The sequence below is a fragment of the Myripristis murdjan genome, chromosome 1, assembly GCF_902150065.1.
Source record: "Myripristis murdjan chromosome 1, fMyrMur1.1, whole genome shotgun sequence".
Lineage (NCBI taxonomy): Eukaryota > Metazoa > Chordata > Actinopteri > Holocentriformes > Holocentridae > Myripristis > Myripristis murdjan.
This window is the reverse complement of record NC_043980.1, coordinates 30,042,455-30,063,295: the sequence shown is the minus strand read 5'-3', so window position 1 is coordinate 30,063,295 and position 20,841 is coordinate 30,042,455. Positions and strand designations below refer to the sequence as shown.

Here is a 20,841-nt window from a genome sequence, read left to right as displayed (position 1 = left end):
ATTTTATTTAGTTATGCAAATACCAAATATCGTCTGTTATTTTTTTCTAAAGTCTATTTTTTCATTTTTATTTATTAACTAAAATCTTTTTTCACACCTAGTTTTAGTTTTTAGTTTTGTTAATAACCTTGATGCAAGTCAATTAGTGTATATGTTCGCCATCCTAGGAAAAAAACGTGGCTCGGGTTCAGTATTTGGGACGCTGGCCCTTTAAGACGCTAACCCGGTAGTCTAACGCGCGCCGTCAACATGCCACTGACAAGGTGGGCATGAGCTGAACTTCACTCACTGCTAAACAACATTATTCCCGTTCGCCCAAAGTATTTACAACAGCGGACTACCATGTTTGTGTTACGCAACGCTGCTGTGCTCGAAACGCCCCGCTGTGCGCAGGTGTGAGGAGGAGGAGGAGGAGGGTGACTGTGCAATAAAAGTCCATCAAATAAATGCTGTCATGCAGAGCGATGACTGACAAGAGCGCGCCGTCAGTGTCCGAGCTGCTGTCCGAGCAGTGATCTGAAACACAGTGCAGCCGAGAAGCCAAAAGTCAGCTCACACCATGTCGAAAGCCGGCGGTGCAGAGCGGGGATCCGGAGCCGGGACCAGGCGGTTCATCAGCGGGGTGGTGGAGGGTGAGTGACCGTCCCAGTTTGGGATCAGTGGCCCGTGGCTGGCAGGGTGGCCTCCCCCTGAGGGCTTGTTGGGGGTGTTGTGGCCCCACTTAGCCACTGGGTCTAACATGAACCAAGCCTGAAGGTGAAAAAAAAAAAAAAAAAAAAAATCCACACCAGGCTGCATTTAATTTAGTGTGCATGAATAATTTGGGCTGGGTAAGATATTTATTGTGGATTGATCACTGCTTCCAATTCCTGTAAAAGTGACTCAGTTTGGTTTATAACTCGACCTTTGCTTGATGCAGGATTTTATGGGCGACCATGGACTATGGAGCAAAGAACAGAGCTGTTTAAAAGGTAACAGGGCAAGTAGCCTACTGCCATATGATGACTGACATATGACCAACACTAATATTCTCAGCTTCTAATCAGTTTCATAGAAATAAGGTCTATCCCCAAAAAGTTCTGTCCTAAAATTGTAGTTTCATAATATGCCCAGTTTTGCCCACTTTTTATCCAGGGACAGATAGGATTGGAGCATGGAGCAGAATGGTGGCCCGCACCACAAACAGGACAACAAACATTTAAAAAGCATCCTGTTGTGTGTGTTGCGACCCCATAGTGTTATTGACAGCGAAAAATTACACTCCTAGTTTCATGCACCACAGCATCAGAGGATACGTCACTCAGAAACACTGAACATTGCTTGTCACGTCACCAGCATGTTTGGACAGATATTACAGATTATTGTGCCTAATTGTGCTTTTTTGGTATTGGGTTTCATAGGGAACAGAAGTGGGGTTTGAACACGTACCTGTACGCCCCCAAGGATGATTACAAACACAGAATGTATTGGAGAGACCTGTACTCTGCTGAGGAGGCAGGTGAGTCTCCCATTGGCAGGCTTACAACGCTCTCTGTCCTTTTTTTAAGGGAAACTATGAATCTGATTTGCCTGGTGGAGCTGTAGGATGATGCGATGGAAAGAGAGACCATCCCAAAACCAGCAACCACTAACTATCCACTGACAGTCCTGTCCATTAAAAAGATAATGAACCTGCTCACTCAAGTTGCTCTTGAATATAGCGGGTTTCCTCTCGGTGTTGCTCACAGTCTCTCCAGCTCTCCTCTGTCTTACTGTACCATATTTACGTTTTGCCACTCCTATTTAGCCCTGGAGAGCTTATCTTCAGGTTTATGTCCAGACCCTCATTTGAAATTGTGCCTTGTTACAACAAATAAATAAGCCAAGATAGACAAGTGAAGGGATTGTTAAATTGTGGATAAATTAATCTTTTCCCTTTGTTTATTACACTAAAGCCACATCTTGAGTCATTATTATCAACTCAGTTTGGTTTATTTGGTCAGATAGGAGCCTCTCCCTATTGCTCTTATCTTTGAAGCTCTAGATTGAAGATCAGTGATAGTTTGTTGTGTCATCTATGAACCATTAAAAACTTAATGTGCCTCGGATGACTGCAAGTGGATACCTAAGATAATGCTGTCTTCATAGGAAACAGCGCTTGTATAAGATCTTTGCGTAGATTATACAATTCCCAGTGGTAATGATAATGCATCCTCATGAGATTCGTCGCCTCGTCCTGTTGTCACTCCTGTTGCAGAACAACTGATGGCACTGATATCTGCAGCCAAAGAGCATGACGTCGAGTTCATCTACGCTATCTCCCCTGGCCTGGACATCACCTTTTCTAACCCCAAAGAGGTTGCCACCCTCAAGAGGAAACTAGATCAGGTAGGGCTCGGTGGACAGAGATGCAGGGTGGAGCAGTTAAGATAATTTAATCTCAATTTTATGAGTCTTTATTACCCTCTGAGGTTTTGTCTCGTTCTCTATATGAAAACATGCAACAGGAAAAAGGCAACATCAGATACATTACTTGAAGCTTACAGAGTAAAGTGTGCATGTTTTAAGTTGCCGATGTTTTAAGAAAGTGGTATTTGATGTCTGTCTGAAGACTCCAAACCACATGTTGTGCCCCTTGCCTTGCCCCTATCCAGGTGAGGGAGTTTGGCTGCAGGTCGTTCTCTTTGCTGTTTGACGACATCGAGACGGAGATGTGTCCGGCTGACAAACAGGCGTTCAGCTCCTTTGCCCATGCTCAGGTTGCCATCACTAATGACGTGTACCAGCACCTGGGAGAGCCCGAGACCTTCCTCTTCTGTCCCACAGGTCAGAGCATCAATGACAGTCACAAAAAAATAATATTATAATTTTTCTGCAGGACGTTATAATCTTTTTTTTTCTCACCCCTTGAAAATTGCTGAGAATGTTGTTAGGAGAAAAGTAAAAGTCTTTGAATTTGAATGAAATTATGAAAAAATAAAATTGTGTCTGAACTAGCCCGGGATTTTGCCCAGCACAAGGAACATAAATTGATTTAGATATATATTTTTTTTTATTAACAGCAAAAGTAATAATTATAATAATTTAGTAAATTTATACTGTATCTTCTGTGGCTCAGCATTAAAACACCATGTTTAGGAAGCTGTCTGAAACAACATTTCAGTGTTTGCTTTCATCTTGACCCCTAATCAAAGAACCATGCAATTAAACCCAGAAATAGGTGTCATTCTAATATTTTTTTTTTGTTCTAAAATTAAAATCAGTTGGCCACTGATCCATTTGTCACTGTTCCAGGAAAATCCAAGCACTTAGTGAATCATAGCAGTGCTTTTATGTTGCATAATGTTTTTGTTGTCTGTCATTCTCACTCGGTCTGTCCTGAACCCCAGATTACTGTGCTGCATTCTGCACTCCCAACGTGTCCCAGTCCTCTTACCTCAACACTGTGGGAGAGAAGCTGCTGCCCGGGGTCGACGTGCTGTGGACGGGTGAGGACGAGTTTTTGGAAATGCCATAACTCAGTAGAAGTGACGGAGGGGACATTTTTTAATACATTCATCGGCGCTGTGTGCTTTCACAAACACTGTCCATGTGTGTTTGTCCGCTTTAGGTCCCAAAGTGGTATCCCACCACATCTCTGTTGAGTCCATAGACGAGGTGTCTTCTGTCCTAAGGAGGGCGCCAGTCATCTGGGACAACATCCACGCCAACGACTATGACCCCCAGAGGCTCTTCCTCGGACCGTATAAGGTAAATATCCACCTGTCAGGTTTGTTGATCTGTCCTCAGTCTGCATCCTAAAAGCTTCTTAAGCACTAAATAACTTCACGTCGTCCTGTCAGGACCGTCCCACCGAGCTGATTCCCAAATTGAAAGGGGTGCTCACCAATCCCAACTGTGAGTTCTACCCAAACTTTGTGGCCATCCACACTCTGGCTACATGGTGCAAGGCCCCGGCTGAGGGAGGACAGAGGGACGTGGAGATGAGTGAGTGTCGGGTTTTTTTTTATGAAAGATAACTCCTTCACTGCGGTGTTTTCAAGTATCAGATGTTGCATTACATCCATAACTGTAATTTTCCAGGCATGCCACTTCAAGTGTGAAAGGCTTTCATCCAAGCCAAGATTTAAGAACAACTTCTCTTTTTTGGAATATTCAGTTCGATTTGAGGTTTTAAACTAAAATTCCAGTCAATGCTTCAATATGAGACATTTAGCCAAAATTTTATACCCATCAAATAAGCATGTGTCATAATGTAAGACTATCCTCTCTTTTGACATGTGAAATAAAATTACCACAGAATTCCTGATACACTATATACTCTTTTGAAGAATCAGGAATGATTACATTTTAAACATTTCATATCACTTCAGGCTTGAGTCAAAGCAGTTCTGTCTTTTTTTACTTTACTTTACTTCTTAGTAGTTTAGTCAGCAGAATGTATAATCAGTTCAGTGAATAAATTGTGACACCCCTACTTCCATCCAGTTGCGAAAGGCTCACCCCTACAGAGGAAGCCGCAGTGTTGCAGTGGCAGTTTAGGAAGCGCTGCATGTTGTGACATTACCATGTGCCTGTTACGATTAGGCAGTGGTGGAACAAGTAGTACAAATTCATGCATTTGCAGATCTATGTCACGGCAGAAGTGCAGCAAAAATCAGGTGTAAACAGGCAGCCAGTTGAGAGGCATATCCAAGTTGTCTTAGATAAACAAAAAAAGAGCCTGTGACGATACTGTTGCAGGGTGCGGATCTGAGAAACAGCGAAACAGTCAGATGTGATAGAAAAACAGGAATGATGATTTATATGAGGGAAACAAAATCAACAAAATCAGTTTATAAAATTTAAATGTGTATAAAATGCATTTTCCAGCAGACCAGTCACCAGCTGTTTGAGAGCACTGTTGGGCAACTAATTTTGCTGCTTTTGCCTAACAGCTTAACACCACAGTCCTTCCTGGTCCATACATAATAAATGCAATCCCACCCCCAGGCGATGAGGAGCAGGACCTCTGCTACAGCCCCCAGAAAGCCCTGACCCTCGCCCTCACTGACTGGCTGCAGGAGTTTTTCAACACGGACCATCCAGGAGGTAGATACAACTAACACCTCTAACGATGAAATATACAGTTTTACCAAGGGCAGGGTGACGTATCAATATTATATCAATATAGTAAGATGAGACAAGATATTTTTGGGATGTTGGATATCTGGTGATATGGCGTGGGTGTTGTCGCTTCCTGGTTTTAAAGGCTGCATTTCAGTAAAGGAATGCAAAGCTCTCAACTTACTAGACTGTCCGCGTAGTCAGCATATTCATATTACTGATGGTTGTTTATCAAGAATCTCAAATGTCTTGTGGAGGCAGCAATAGCCATCCCTGCATTATTGTCATAATATCAATATCAAGATGCTCAGTCGAAGATAGTGTGATATTTCATTTTGTCCGTAATGCCTGTCCCGTAAGTTTTATATAGTGTTACCATGGTATCACAAGGCAAATCTCAGAAGCAGGCAGCAGGGTGGTGTAGTGATGAGGGATCAGTGAAGTATGACAAGAGAAAACATGTCGTTGCTTTCTTCACCCTTCCAGGTCCTAGTCGTCATCCCGCTCGCCTGAAGAAAGAAGCCTCAGACGAGGAGCCCATGCAGACAGACCTGGGGGAGGCCACGTACGTCCCGGGACCCAAGGAGAACCCGCTGTACACCGCAGAGCCGCTGACCTTGGAGGACCTGAACCTGCTGTCGGAGCTCTTCTACCTGCCGTACGAACACGGGGCCACAGCCAGGACCATGCTGCAGGAGCTGGACTGGCTTAAAAACCACAGCAGGGCCGCTACCGTACAGACAGACAAGGTAACACAAGTGTGTGTGCGTGTTCATACACTTGTTCAAAGACACATCAACAGTGCTTCTCCCTCTCGTCCTGTTATACGTCAGCATGCAGTTCTTCTCTCACAGCCGTGCTGCTGTTTCTGCAGACAGCCGAGTGGTGCTCCCGAGCGCAGCGTTTTGACGACATGTGCGACGCGGTGGTGCAGATGTTCAACCGCCTGTCGAACGCACCCAACCGTAACATCCTGTACGACCTCTACAACTACATCTGTGACATCAAGAGCGGTGTCGGCCTGGCACGAGCCTATGTGAAAACACTAAGTGAGACGCCAGGATGTTCCCAACTCTCCTTTTTTATGGTGATCACCCCACACAGACTGGCGTATATTCTGGATAATGTTGTGTTGAATAGTGTGTTGTGCTTGCTGTGTCATAGGAGGGCATGGTCAACCGTCCGACCAGCTCATGAATGATGATCCTGAACCCTGGGGCTTCAGAGGAGGCCTCTCCGGAGAGTTCCAGGTAACTTTCCTCTCACTGCAGTGCAGGTAGCTCAGGAGGGCAAAGTATTTGGGGCTTTGAAATATCTATTGTAAAGCCCGATTCACATTAGCGTCTTAAGACTTGTTGGAATGTGTCCTCACACACATGCAAGCTTGAGAATGTTTTCCTGTATGAGCAAGTAACAGGACCCCATCCTGTTTTTTTCCAGTGTCAATTTTTTGTCAGTGCCAGTTGTCAAATTTCATTCCTGTCCCTGCATGCACACTCAGAGGTATTTACGTTGTAAAAAGTGGAGGACTCGGTACTACTAGTTGTTACCGTCACCATACTGAGTTTGACCTTGACGGGTTTACAGTGAGGAGTGAGCCATATTTGTAATATTTCTAATGTGAACATGGTCTGAATTGTCTGGTCAAATGAAGTGAGATTTGTCTTTTTTTCCACAGTTTACTTTGAAAGATCTTCTTATTGAAACATTTTATTCAGTGAATTATTCAGATGTACACACTGGAACATGTTTGTGCAGAGACTGCTGCCCGGCCACGGGAACAGGGACCTATTCCGACACCCTCCCATGACGGCGGTGTACTCCATACGGCCGTACTGCCCCGAGGACAAGGTGAGGATGGCATTTCTCTGACATGATGCTGTACCTGGTTGATACTCAGTGTTGGTATTGTGCTATGTTGACGCAACGCAGCCTCTCACAATGCCAGTTTCTGTTCCAGGGGGAGGTGCAGAGGATTTTTAGGGAGATGCAGAGAGCAGGAGAGGGCAAAGCCTCTGCGATGACACAACCTGAGCTTATAAGTGATGGGTAAGAGTGTGAGCTCACCTTCTCTCCTGAGCGCTTCCTCTTTTAAAGTTTTGACCTGACCTAACGTTTCCCTCTGTTTCCACCCCAGTCTGTCAGCAGGTGAAACATCCCCTTCCTCTCAGTGCGGTTTTGTGCTGGAGGATGAGAATGGAGTGTGCGGCTACGCCCTGGCGCTTACCGATGCAAAACCAGCTGCAGCCAAGGTCCAGGTAATAGCCTGATCCATCAGGTGTAATGACGAAATCCTGTTCCAAATAGTCGATCACATCAGGACTGAAGTCAGTATACTCATATGAATTTTGTCTCCTGCCTCTAGAGGGTGATAAGTGATTCAGTGCTTAAGGACTTCCCGTCCCTGGTCACCATGCAGCTGCTGCCCCGGGTCACTGACCCCGCCCCTGCCAAGCGTATGATCAGCAGCCTGCTCTCATCCATCAGGAGCTCCGGTGAGTCAAGCTCTGAAACTTTGCTCTCGGTAGTCGGGCGGGGCAGTATAGCTGAGATCAGTATTATGATTCTCAGTAACAATTTTTTTCAACATCAATACATATGACTCATACATTCAAAAATCACAATAAATAATCAATAAATGATCATCACATTGAACTACACGGTAATGTTAGAAGTGATGTCAAAAAAAACCCCACAACTCAATTGTTCAAATATTCTTTAAAATGTTACATGCCTAATTTTGTAAGAGTTATCATGAGTTCACACAGCAAAATCACTATGCCGTCACAATTACTGCTAGTGCAATAATTTTGTTAAAGTGGGTCATTTTTTTTGTCTGAATGAAACGTACATGTTCCCCCACTAATCAAAGTGCTCCTTTTGCTCCGTTGCTCAAGCAAATATAATAATACGGTTCTGCTGAAAGATGAAGAACAATATCAAATTATCAACCCGGCCCTACTTGGTAGTTTTTACAGTGACAATGAAACCCAATTATAGACTTTCCATCACACCTAACTGTGAAAGAGTAGAACATTGACTTAACCACTGAGATTTACAGAAAACAACAAAACTTACGATTGTGTCCTTTTCCCATCCAGGTTCCAGAGGAGTGTTCTGTGAACTGAGGCAGGACGACAGGAGGATGGTCGACTTTTACACTAAACTGGGCTCCTTCAAAACCATTAAACCAGCTGGTCTACCTCAAGACGTTCTTGCCATGGGAGCAAGCTTGTGAGCAAAGTCACCTGGTGTGTTGCCCTCAGGTTTGAAATGTCCATCAGAAAAAGGGACCGGCTTGTACATTAACTGGTAACTGAAACCTGTTTAACCAATGCAGTCGACCTTTTGATCAGTTTGATCAGTTTATATCAAATTTATCTGTGAAATGTTAGCAGTTTGTCAATTTCCACCCCAAAAGGTGAGGCATTACTTAACAACAATAATAATAATGGCTTATGAAATTTGTAGAACAAGGAATTATGTATGTTGTGGTGTCAAAAGTGTAAGACCACTGATTTTTTAGAAATTAAAAGGGTAAATCATTTAATGTATAGGCATTATTTTTTACATAGTAACACAAATGTAATACACAACATGTAGGTTGTTTTAACCCGGCTTAATAAAATTGATGGCATATTGTGTACTGACATTCTGTTGTGTTGCATATATTAGACACTGTGCAGGTGGTGACAGACTGATCACACAAAACCAGGTGTACTTGAACAATAGAACAGTTTAATCTTTGTGAAGGGATACAAAAGGTATAGATTAATGGTAAAAATGCACAATATTACAACAGCTGGTGTATCAGTTCAATGTAGTCACGTTCTCTGAGCTTGAGAAGTTTCATCAGTCTGATAACATGTAGTTGAGCCAACATGGAGTGCCTGGACCTGTCCAGAACACCTCCTGATCAGCACGTACATGAGTCAAAAAACAAGGAGAACCTCGGCTGGACCTGCCATATCTCTGTAGATCTAAATAAAAGAAATTAAGGACCAGTGTTTGTGTCTGGGCAGGGCCATGTTCAATAAGCACATACATATGAAATAAATTAAACATATCAAGTAGACATTAATTTTAAGTATTTTCTCTTTAAAATAAACTTACTCATGTTTTGGGGTGCCCAGTGGCTCACCATATAGAGAGTGTGTGAAACGTAACTCTTAGGCCAAACTGCAGAGGCCTGGTTTCCTCTCTGGCCCAGACTCTGTGTTGTGTGTCATCCACTCTCTGCCCTGTCTTTCCTGTCTCCACTGTGACTCTCTAATAAAGCAGAAATGCCCCCCGTCCCCCCTAAAAATCTAAAATTATGTTTTGCTCTTGTTCCCCTGAGTGTCTGACCAGCAGAGTTAAGCTGTAGGAGAGGATGTCCACGTTCCCTGGCGCCGGTCTCCTTAAGTGAGTGTCATGTATTAGTGATCTGTTTTCTGATCACATGAAAGTGATTCACTTTGACCCGGGGTTGAGCCCTGTAGTGACTTATGCTGCATGGCTGACATGTGGAGCAGGTTAAAATCAGGATGTCAGAACATGTACATGGCCTCTCTTCCTCACTGATCAGCTCAACTAGATCAAATAGAGCCACCACTGCTACAAGAGCCCAATTTTAATTGATAGCACTGTTTTGGACTTGAAGTAATAAAACCTTGCACAACAGGAAACTGTTAAATCAACAGACAACAAGAAAGGGCTGCTCACAGGCTAACAGTGTTTCGAATCCAGCAGAATCTTTCAGCTGTCCAAGGTTTGTAACATTTCCACTCTCAAATGGAAATGGAACAGTAATGTGTCAATTGTAAATTAACTTAGGCCTCCTACTGAATATACTGTTGCACATTACGTGTGCTGAAATTCTTTCACATTACTAGGGGAAAAAAGGCCGACTTTGTGAAGATTAAATTTCTTCATAGCAACACGATCAGTGAAAAGAATAAACAGTTTGTCCTAATGGACAGGGACAGACCTTACACTGTTACATTATAGCAATTTTTATCCAGCAATCCTCTCTAGCTTTGGGGCATTAAAAGTATTACAATGTTTTGTATTTATCAAAAAAATTCATTGTTTGTTCAACTGTTTTTGTTCTTGAGAGAAGGACACAAATGTTAGTATCCATTTCTTCTGTTTACTTTTACATTCTACTTAACATGAAATTGTTGGGAGCATGTTTAGGTCTGTGTAATCCCACAATTATTCATTTTTTTAAGTAGTTTCATTCCATTGCCATAATCTTGTTCTGTGTGGACATTAAATTGCCTTTTCCACCTTTTATGTGAATGCACACATATTGTCTCGAACCATCAGCAGTGCCCGATCAAATTAAAGCAAGATTTAATTCAAGACTGACAAAGGTATTGATCTCCCACTACTGATATGATTAGGCTAGGCCTCTGAAACACTGAAACACTTGACAGGTGTGCGTGAAGGTTGTCACAGAGATACCATTGTCAACCATGACACTGAATTCACAGACAAGTTGACTCACCATGTGGTTGTCCTACAATTTTTGGGCATTCTCTGCATTACTGAGCACAACAGAGTGATGTCAAATATGGAGAGTAGAAATGACATGCAACGCAGGTCATGAGTCAGTTTCAAAACAAGTGCTGCATGTACACAGCGCTCCTTGTGCTACGTTCACACAATGGCTGAAAGTGACCCAGATACTGATTTTTTTTTTCTCAAATCTGTCTGGACAGTTCATATTAATCTCTGACCTGCATCTGACATCAGTGTGAACATATCTGTTACCATGACCCCACCTCTCCAGCAAGCTTGCTGCTGAACAGCAAAAAATATCATCTGCACAACAGTTAGCCATCACAATTAACAAAATAGGCCATGGTAACAGTGGCGCGGTGGCAGTGTGTCAGAACGTCAGGCTGAGGGCAAGAAAATAGAAAATGGCTGTGACTGAAACATCTTTCCATTTATCTATTAAACTCCTGTCTTCCTGTTGTTGTTGCTGCAAACCTCCGTATTTTGTGCTAAGTGGGAAAACAACATATGAATTCTGATCTGATCACATGAGCATGAATCAGATCCATATCTGATTTAGGACCACATATGAAAGTGGGTCAAATGAGAACTGAAAATGTCACATTCAGTGTGTTTTTGCTCTTCACACTGGTGCAAAAACAAACAAAACAAAAACAAAACAAAAAAACAGATCTGTGTCACATTTGAAGAAAAAATTTTAAAAATCAGATCTAGGCCACTCTCTTCTGGCTGTCTGAACATAGCCTTTGACTGCTAAGCCACGCAGAGCCCCTACTCATCTAGGAGATGCTTTACCTGTCAATTTCAAATAAACTCCAACCCCTCATACTTCACATCCCCTATCTTTGTCTCGGGTATCAGCACCCGGCCGTCGAGAGTAAACGCCAGGATGTAGGTGGCAATCTTGCCAGCGTCCTCCTCTGACTTCAGTGCCAGAATAATCTGGTCATCTGTGTCTGGAACAAATTTAAATGAGGAGAAGCCATGTGTGGGGTTGAGCGGTCCAACATGCCCTATGGTTATGTGACTGAAGTCTGCAGGGCAGGACAACAGGAGGTTGGTGGCACGACGCTCATCTGCTGTTTCCTCATAGCGCTCATGACTGGCACGGCGAGGCAGGAAGAACCAACGCTGGAGACGCTCGCTCCACGCCGCTGACTCATGGATGAGGTAGCCTGGGAAAGGGGGAAGAGTTGTAAACAAGAAGAAAAAGGTGAAACAGGAGAAGACATAATGATAGGAGAACAAACGATCAAGTATGGTAACATGATACCACAATTACTGCATGTGGACAGGATTAGAAATGTAATATGTGAGATCCTCACCTGGTGGTTGAATGCCTGCTGCGCTCCGCAGGGCGTTGTAGCGTGGCACCCAGTTCTCATGCTCCACGTCGCCATGGTAGCCAACAACTTTCACCCACTCAGGGTTGTTATTGACAACCTCTCCGGAGGTTGTGGTCCACTCCTTCCCCAGGCCACCGACATACAGGTGCTCATCCTTCACTGCCAACCACTCCGCCTTGAACCCTACACACACAGGACAGGAGAGGGTCATATGAAACAGTGACATGATGTGTTCAAGGGACTGAGAAGCATCAACACAAAAGCAAATTAAATTTGTAACCTCTACTAACCAAGTACAGAGACAGCTGTGAAAAGGCATCTAAACCAAAAGAGGACCAATTTTGTTACTTTCCCAGCAACAAAGTAAACCCCCCCTTGTGATTTTGCTTCTTTGCTCCTTTCAAATGAAGTTCAAACCCAAGGTGCTCATCATATCTGAACTTGACTTCTAGGATAGACTAGATGGCTGTTTTTGCACTAAATTAATTAATTAAATCGTTCTAGTTTCTGGCTAGTTCTTTGTTAGTTAATTAAATTATTCAATTATTCAAGTTGAGTGTAAAGAAGCCATGCTGCTGAACAAATGCAGAAGACTCGAGACCTAAGAAAACAACAATTAAGGCTAATTACCTATTCTGTGTGCCAGTTTGAGATTTTTGCTGAACAATCTCCACATGTAGAAGGTATAAGCTAAGGGGTTGAGTGAAGACTGACCTTTAGAGACAGAGCCATCCCCATCAGGCAGTATAACCCAGGGAACCGCCTGCCTGCCCTCTATCCTGTACACCACACCTGTGCGATCATCCACACTGTACAGGTGACCGTTGAACACGACCAGCTCGGACAGCTCCATACCTGAAGAAGAGGCCATTAGGTAAATCAATGAGATAACCAATCTGTTATCTAAAAACAGCAGATAAAATGAAAAATGCTGTGTATATGTGTGTGTATGTGTGTGTGTGTCATTAATGTAGTCCCTATCTCATCTACCTCGTCCCTTCTCAGCCAGGTGACTCTCCAGGGTGATCGTCTCAGTGTCCCATTCCACCTCCAGTCTATCAGCACTCTCAGAAATGGTCAGGTGACCCTTTCTCATGTAGCTGAACCACGTCTGCTCCTTAGAGCTGCGTGACGCTGTATCCAGGTCTGCAATCACAGCAATGCGATACCGGATGCCATGCTTTGTCTTCTCCAATGGACTTAACGGGTATGTGTCATTGTAGCGTTTTTCCCTTTTCTGGAAGCCGTTGAGGCTTCCTATAGTTTGTCGATTAGTGTCACTGATGAGGTCATTTCTCTCACTGTGCATTTGCCAGCTATGCACCCTGTTGCGGTAGTAAGCTCTGGTGCCGCTGTCTCCTTCCCCTACTATCCGATGCGTGTACAGCAGCAGGGCGAGAGCCAGCAGAGTTGCCACTGCGATAGCTTGCCATTTCAAGCGGAAGCGCAGGTCAGAGGTAGCAGCTCCTGTCATGGATGCCAAGGCCGGAGGGAGGCCTCGGATAGCTAGACGAAAGGGGGTCATGGGACTATCGTCTTCATCCCCACTGTCAGGCCTGGACTCGGAGTGATGGCTATCATAGCCTAGGATCAAACAAACCAAAGAGATGAGGAGAGAGCCACGGTGCAGTCAGGTGGGGCAATGCAAAACTTAAAAAAGTGCTAAACTAAAAAACACACAAAGAATAGCCAGCACTCTGGAAATAGCTGCTTCTTTATTCACCTGTCATATTGAATGTTGTATATACACACACTCTATAAACTGTTCTGTTAAAGCTGCACTAAGCAATTTGCGACCACTAGAGGGTGTTGAGAGCACAAATTCCATATGCAAAGACACAAAGCCACTCCTCCCCAGTCACTTGTAGATATCAAAACTATTTTTTATGGAAATCGGAGATATATTTTTATGTGCAAGGCTCCTGTTGGATCCCTTGGATTATTATTTTATCTCTAATCTCAAATTTAAAAATGTGGTGAAGCTGCGGACTCTCAGCTACAGTGTAAGCTTTGAATGAACTTTTTCTGCTGCTGTAAATATTTATACTGCAGAATGTGCCATTTCAGAGCTTTTGAATGACGTTCATAGTGACAAGGGAGTGGAATGGAGGGCAGAGAAGGAGCTCATTGTTTGTCACTACAGACATTTATCAAGCTCAAACCAGAAAAATAACAAGATAGTGGAAAGAGACCCATAATGACAATACTCACACTGCATGGGATCATTTTGCGGCACAAAATGCATATTTGTTATGTAGTTGAAAAATATGGCTGCTTAATTTGGCTTGACCCTGAATAAAGTCACTGGAAGGATGGACACACACACCATTGCTAAAGTGTAATTTAAACATGTAAAAACACACTTGTTTGTTATATTTATACAGAAATAATAGGAAAATCATCAAATATTGAAAATGGGTTATGGTAGGGAAAATGAATGAACAAAAGGAAGGAATGAAAAGGGAGACAAGTACATTGGAAAACAGGCTACTGTTCTCATTGTCCATTGTTTGTTCATAGCAGCGCTTTGTGTGCCATTCAGGCAGAACCCCTGAATGTGCATAATAAGTAGGCAGCAGCCACCTCCAACTTCCTATGGCTGAGAAGCCATAGGAACTCCATGTACCTTTTGTACTCTGTTCTGACATTTAGGCCGAATTCTTCTGCACAGTGCGTCCCTCTGTGCCCCAAAGCTATTTCTGTTAAAACTGAATTATCACTGTTGCTGTGTGGAAACCTTGTAGCTCTTAATTGTGTTGATTTATGTGATTACAGTCATCTGCAGACTAAGGAATTTCACCGACCTCTTTCAAAACCCACTGGATAATGTCAAAAATCCACTGGAGATAAAATGTTTTTGACCGACAGAGACGATACTGTGTATCTGATGAGCACAACTTGTATGCAAAGTATGTATGCATGTCTCTAAGCTTCAAGAGCACAAAGACAACTTTGTGTCAACTCAAGCCTTGGGTAATGCTTTCATTATTGTTGTGGTATGAAACAGATTTTATGTTAGAATGAACAAGTCGGAATTTGTCATTGTGAACATAAATAATTACTTTGATTTGTTATGGATATTTCAACAACAAAACAAAACAAAAAAACTCAACCACAAAACACCACAAAGCTCTTAGATCTTTTGTCGGTCCCTTGTTTGAAGTTTTGAAGGCTCTTTAAACCTCCTGTTTCCATTGTAAAGAGTGTTTTTTCCCTCTTATTTGGTAGCACCATGGGTGCATTTTTTGCAATGCACTTGTTTTCATTTACTTGGTTGGTCTTTTTTTTTTCTTAGTACCCTTTAAGACTAACATTTGTGTGGTCTTTCAGTAAATATAACTATGAACATATCCTTCAAAGATAGAAACCAGGTAACTAAGTCTTGAATTGGATGTCATCACAGAACAAAATCTGAAACTGGCCGATCAATGATGAGAAGACTAAGTTGCTCTCCCTTTCACTTCCAATGGTGCAGCTCTTGCTTCTATCTCCTGTTTTGAGCTTTTGGAGAGACTCGCAGACTTACGATATATGTAAGTCTTGTTTAGCGGGAGATGTTCCCTTTGAGTTCTAGTTTAATTGTATATAAAACTTGTTTCCTCAACAGATACTTTCAGTATAAAAAGGCAGGTGGTACAAGCACGACATCCCAACATTTGCCCTGCCCAATGAAATAGGAAATGTTTTTGTTTTTTTTTTTCTTTTTTGTTTGAGGAACAAGACCGGCCATGTTATAAAAGTATAAAAGCACTGTCGTCAATGACAACCAACTAGAACTGTAAATATGCCACATGGCTGTCTTAGGCTGCACAGGCTCCCTCAATCCACCTGTGCTGAGTCACATTACATAGGGGCACTGCGTCTCCTAGTTCCCATGAGCAATAACAACCAGACTATAGTATACCAGTACCAGTAAAGTTCTCTTACCTTTGTGCTTAAAATAAAATGTCCCTGCTGGGCACTTCTTGTCAGATTTTACTGATACGTTTTGCCATTGTTCACAGGTGATTTCCCATTGCATACCTCTGTTATAATTGAGGCAGAATCCGATTGACTTTATATTATAAATTATAAATATTTAACATAAAGTAAAAGCAATAAAATAAATTTGATATATTATGAATACTATTGAGGGTGTTCAAAAAGTTGTTAAACAAACTGGAGTGAAATGTGTTTACTTAATACACATTACTGGTCAGACAAGCAATGTTTACTAGAAACCAATTCTAACACATGATTGGCCTTTGTTGACGCTGTAAACACAAATACTGTTTATCCTTGAAAATCGAGGTAATCAAGGTATTTGCTTAAAAGAATGAGGAATCTACTTCCTGGAAGCATGGAAACCACTCAGCTTTGAATGATTATGGCTTTGAATAACAATGATATCTGTCAGCAGGATATTTGATGCAGCTTCAGACGGAATGGGATCTTATGAGCAGCAGAAGGTAAGTTTGAATCTGCAACAGGCATATATCCAAGGCACTGAGGCAGTATCTAGGTGGGTCTTCCGTAACAGAGTATATGTGAGCAAAAACCACAACACCACCAATATATTCCTGATTTCCTATTCAAAGCTACTATGGTGAATGATTTGCAAAGCTGCTTATTGAAAAAAGCAATCTTGTTTTTACATTAACCTCATAATAAATGCTTAACAGTGCAGCCAAATACTTGTGTCCAACACGGTGCGATATCAACTGAAGAAAACAATGAACAATATAGCTGTTCTCTGTTCTCCGTGCCGGGCTTAAGCAGTTTGTGGAAACAGCAAACAGAGCAAGGCTCTATTTGCTATTACTGAAGTGCAAAACAGAATCTAACATCACACACAGATGTTAAACATTACAGTCCCTCCTCTGCCTCTTCAGCTGCTCTTTACAAAACTTCAGCACACTCGCTGACTAACAAGCTCGCTAACACACATGCACACTTTCTGTCCCTCCCATGCACACATTCTGCCAACCTCTTCCAACACACAAGGCCAAACGCATAATGCCACAATTGTCACAATTGTATGCATGGCCTATCTTCTCCCCTCGCTTTGCAACACAGACCCAAACACAGCGTCCCTGTACCCGATATGAAGAATTCAATTATTCACCCCTCCTTCGCCTCTTCTCCCCTGAGCATTCTGTAACCAGCATGTTGTTCTCCTTTGCACACATCCCATAATCAACTCCACGTCCCTTCAGCCCTCTGTCCCATAAGAATGACTGATTCCTATCTATCTGTGTCTCCTCCTTTTATCTGCCCGGTTCTTTCCTCTCCCTCTCTCACACGCACACTCCTCTTACACCCTCTCCCTCCCCCTTTCTGTAGAACTAAGAAAGATAAAGCTCCATGCAGAATCAGGAAAAATGTCAGTCAGGTCTGAATTTTACCTTTTGCAACTTTACACCTGTAAATGGCAGTAAACTCAAGAACCTACCAAACACATATACCATCAAATGTTAACTACTGGCTGATTCTCATTGTAGGCAACTCTCGTCTTAAATTACAAAACAGGTTTAACATTATGTCACAGCTAAAAGTCTGACAAGCACAGGTTTGGCATGAAAGCACGCAAAATGTACACCTGAGAGTCTAATACTGAGTGAGCAGGTTTAGAGGGCATTTTCTTCCTTCGGGCATACTTTTTAAAGTAATTTTTTCATATTATTTAACCTTTATTTGACCGGACACTGACACAAGGGCTGGGGTGCATGTTCCCTTTAATGTACTACTATTTTATTTTAATTCATTTATTTATTTATTTTGTCTGTTTATTCACATTGCCAGGCTGAGCCTTCTGTCAATCAATGTTTTTGTTTTGTTTTGTTTTGCTAGGCTAACTGTTGGGAAAATCAACAGCATAAAAAAATTAAGTTAAAAAAAAATATGACCAGGGTTATAAGCCTTAACATATGCTCCTAACAATTTCAGCATGTTAAGTGGAGTGTAAAAGTGCACATGTCTGTTGAAGTTGGTTATCAACCTGCACTGTCAAATAAATCAGGATTTTCATGTGTGTTCACATGAAGGAGGTGGAAAGCAATTGAATTTAAAAACCCAACACTATGGAAATAGAATGAAAAAGAGAAGAATCATGGGTATGTCAGCCTACAAAGTAGAGTGAAACAGTTTACTGGCATATGTATTATTCCCTCAAGAGAAACAACCCAAACCCTAACCCTTAAAAAGTGGCACGAAACATTGTAACAGTGAAAAACAGGCTGCCAAGCTAGAGGATTTTGCTGGAGTGCAAATAGTGAGTGCGTGAGGCTTATCTCTGTCATCATTTAAGACAAAGTGTTCCTTCTGTGTCGTCATACTGAGGCTGTGAAGAAATTCATCTTTACAAACTCTGCCTCATGTTCCCCAGGACTGTGGTGATGAACTACAAATCTCACCAAAGAATATCAGCACATTCACTGTGCAATAACAATAAATTCAATTCATTACTGGTACCTACTGTATGTTCAACTAAATGTAAGCCACACACGACTTGTTGGAAGCACTTTTATAGCGTGGCAAATGGCATGGGAATACTACAAACATTTAATATGTGGCTGTTTGATTTAGTAAAAAAAATTTCTCAGATCCAACTTAATCACCACAGAAAGGAAAGTGATTATGCTGGTCTGTGCACACTGTTAATTCAACAGTATCCCCCCGCAGCTCTTTTTAGATGCAAAGCAGCTCTACTCCTCACCCACTCATTCAGACAAACAGCACACTAAACCAGGATAATTCATTCACCTATAAGAGTGCTTCATATCTATTACACTATTCTATTACCACTTTCATTTGAATGAAATGCTGTTGTTCATATGAGGATCCAGTACACAGAGTAGCTGTTTTTCCAGAGAGCTGATGAGTGAAAAGATGGACTTTTCATACAGGTTGCGGATAGCCTGCATTTAACCTGCTGTTAGCATGTGCAGTATAGGTTTCCAAGGTGATCAACCTCAGGTGAAAGTGAGCCACTAAAAGTCAGGATTGAGCTCATTACTGTTAGCTCTCAGATGTCGGCATGTATACCTCATTTTCCTAAACCTTTTACTAAAGGACATTTCTTCAGGTAAGAGTATGATCCTAGTCAATTTACCCAACTAAAAAGATAAAGCATGAACAACACAAGATGAAAAATGTGACTACCCTTTTTTAGAGTCTTGGGCTGGTTTGCCTGATCAAGTAAGAAAGGTGAAAGAAGAGGCTGAAAATATCCAAGATAACAGATACACCATCCTGACAGTGTAAGGAGAGGGACCGATAAAAGGCCATCCAATATTTATTTTAAAAAAGTTTGCAGTATTTGCATAGTTCCCACTTATCTGTAATTATATACAGTTTTGTTTATTTTTTAAATTGCAAGTGTGCAGTTTTTGTATTCTTTCTTTCATTTTTTTTCCCTTGTCCGTATATACACTCAGCAGCCACTTTATCAGGTCCAGCTGTACAGTTTAATGCAGTTCAATGCAACAGCTCAGTTTTTCTTGACATTGTGGAGAATGTGTAAATTGAATTATATGTTTATTATTACGGTTGTAGTTTGCAGAGGTCTTGTACTGGACAACAGTATATTGAGAAATGTTTCTTTCTTTCTTTTTTTTTTTTTTTTGTCCTCCCTGTTTATATTCATGAGGGGGACAAAATAGTAGAAACACCTTTCAATAAAATCCAGTCCAGTCCAACAGCAGCACTAACTATGAGCTCAATGCCAAACATAGAAGTGAATAAACGCCTCTATTACTGTGACAAAAAGAAAACCTGAGCATTATAGGAATCAGAAAAGTAAAATATATGGCAGAACAGTTGTGTTGGATTGTATTAGACTGTACAGGTGGACCTAATATTTTTAGCAGCAACACCACTGTTTAATGTACACTTTTTGCTTTTATTCCACACTTGTTTTGGCGATGTAACCGTCTGTTTCCCATGACAATAAATCCCCTCTGAGCTGAGCTGAAATTGAATATAACATGTAACACAACCCTGGCACTTGTCAACAATCGGACCTGGACCAGACACCAAGATCGGCTCATAAATAAAAGACTTTTCTCTCCTTTCCTTCTTGCTGTAACAACCATGTGGCCAAAAAAAGAGGAACATTTCAGCTTCCATAAGGTTGACGAGCCAAGTGTCTCTGGCCTATACATTTTTTTTCTTGCCTCTGTCTGAACACAGAGCCACGAAGACAGGAAGAGGACGAGTCGGCAGAGCACCGGCCGGCCGGCTCCCACTGTAAACTTTGACTGGTTGCCAGTTCAACTTACAACTGACGTCAGCTTCAAAAAACTGTAAAATTAATGCCAGTCATACGAAAGCGAAGACATTTTCTATCACCGCACTGCCAAATACAAAGTGTGCCAGTTAATTTTGGCTTCTCAAAAGAAAGGGAAACATACCGAGAGCAGTTCAAAATGTTTGCTGTTAGCTCGCTGATGTTAGCTAACAACTTTAGCTTGCTAGCGTAAACCTTTGCCGGGCTAACGGCGGGCGGTAATAAGATTTTTGACCTCATTTGTCCGCTTGAATTAGTTGACATGGTCATCCTTTTGAGGCTTATGAAAGGGTGGTGCTTACCTGACGAAGAGTCTACTTGTCCCCTGTGATGTTGAGATGGTAAGCGGTTTCTCCGCGGCTCCCGGTGCCTGACGCTACCTCCGCTCCATGGGTGCGCTGGCCGCAGGCAGACAGGCGGGCGGGCGGGCGGCGCTTCTTGCTGACAGTGGAGCCCACACCAGTGCCTGCCCCAGCCTCTCTGCACTGTCTGCCTACAGTACAGGTACTATATGGCAGCGTTTCCACAAACTCAATTTTCAGTGCTTCCCAAAGTGTATTGAATGCTGCAGGAGCCAGGGGATCCCCAGCCAGATGAGGGAATAATTCAGTTATTCTTGCAGCTAACAGTTTTGTCATT

At 42.3% G+C, this 20,841-nt stretch overlaps 2 protein-coding genes across 3 annotated transcripts; one reads left to right on the top strand and one right to left on the bottom strand.

Moving 5' to 3' along the window:
- Positions 1-238: 238 nt before the first annotated feature.
- ogal (O-GlcNAcase like) lies at positions 239-8,735 on the top strand. Its single transcript, XM_030050210.1, has 17 exons — positions 239-632; positions 920-971; positions 1,401-1,498; positions 2,237-2,367; positions 2,634-2,805; positions 3,369-3,467; positions 3,590-3,729; positions 3,822-3,966; positions 4,972-5,070; positions 5,572-5,834; positions 5,960-6,134; positions 6,250-6,335; positions 6,844-6,936; positions 7,046-7,134; positions 7,223-7,343; positions 7,451-7,580; positions 8,187-8,735. Exons 1-17 carry the CDS (start codon positions 560-562, stop codon positions 8,321-8,323), a joined length of 2,103 nt encoding a protein of 700 aa, XP_029906070.1. The 5' UTR covers positions 239-559; the 3' UTR covers positions 8,324-8,735.
- Positions 8,736-8,803: 68 nt separating this feature from the next.
- Positions 8,804-20,671, bottom strand: cant1b (calcium activated nucleotidase 1b). Of its 2 annotated transcripts, none has more exons than XM_030050231.1 (5): positions 20,505-20,671; positions 12,927-13,520; positions 12,651-12,791; positions 11,916-12,119; positions 8,804-11,765 (listed from the first exon to the last, which is right to left on the bottom strand). In XM_030050231.1, exons 2-5 carry the CDS (start codon positions 13,459-13,461, stop codon positions 11,395-11,397), a joined length of 1,251 nt encoding a protein of 416 aa, XP_029906091.1. In that variant the 5' UTR covers positions 13,462-13,520; positions 20,505-20,671; the 3' UTR covers positions 8,804-11,394. The 2 variants fall into 2 exon arrangements, with proteins under 2 accessions (XP_029906091.1, XP_029906082.1); XM_030050222.1 differs by lacking the exon at positions 20,505-20,671 and adding an exon at positions 17,041-17,162.
- Positions 20,672-20,841: the final 170 nt, after the last annotated feature.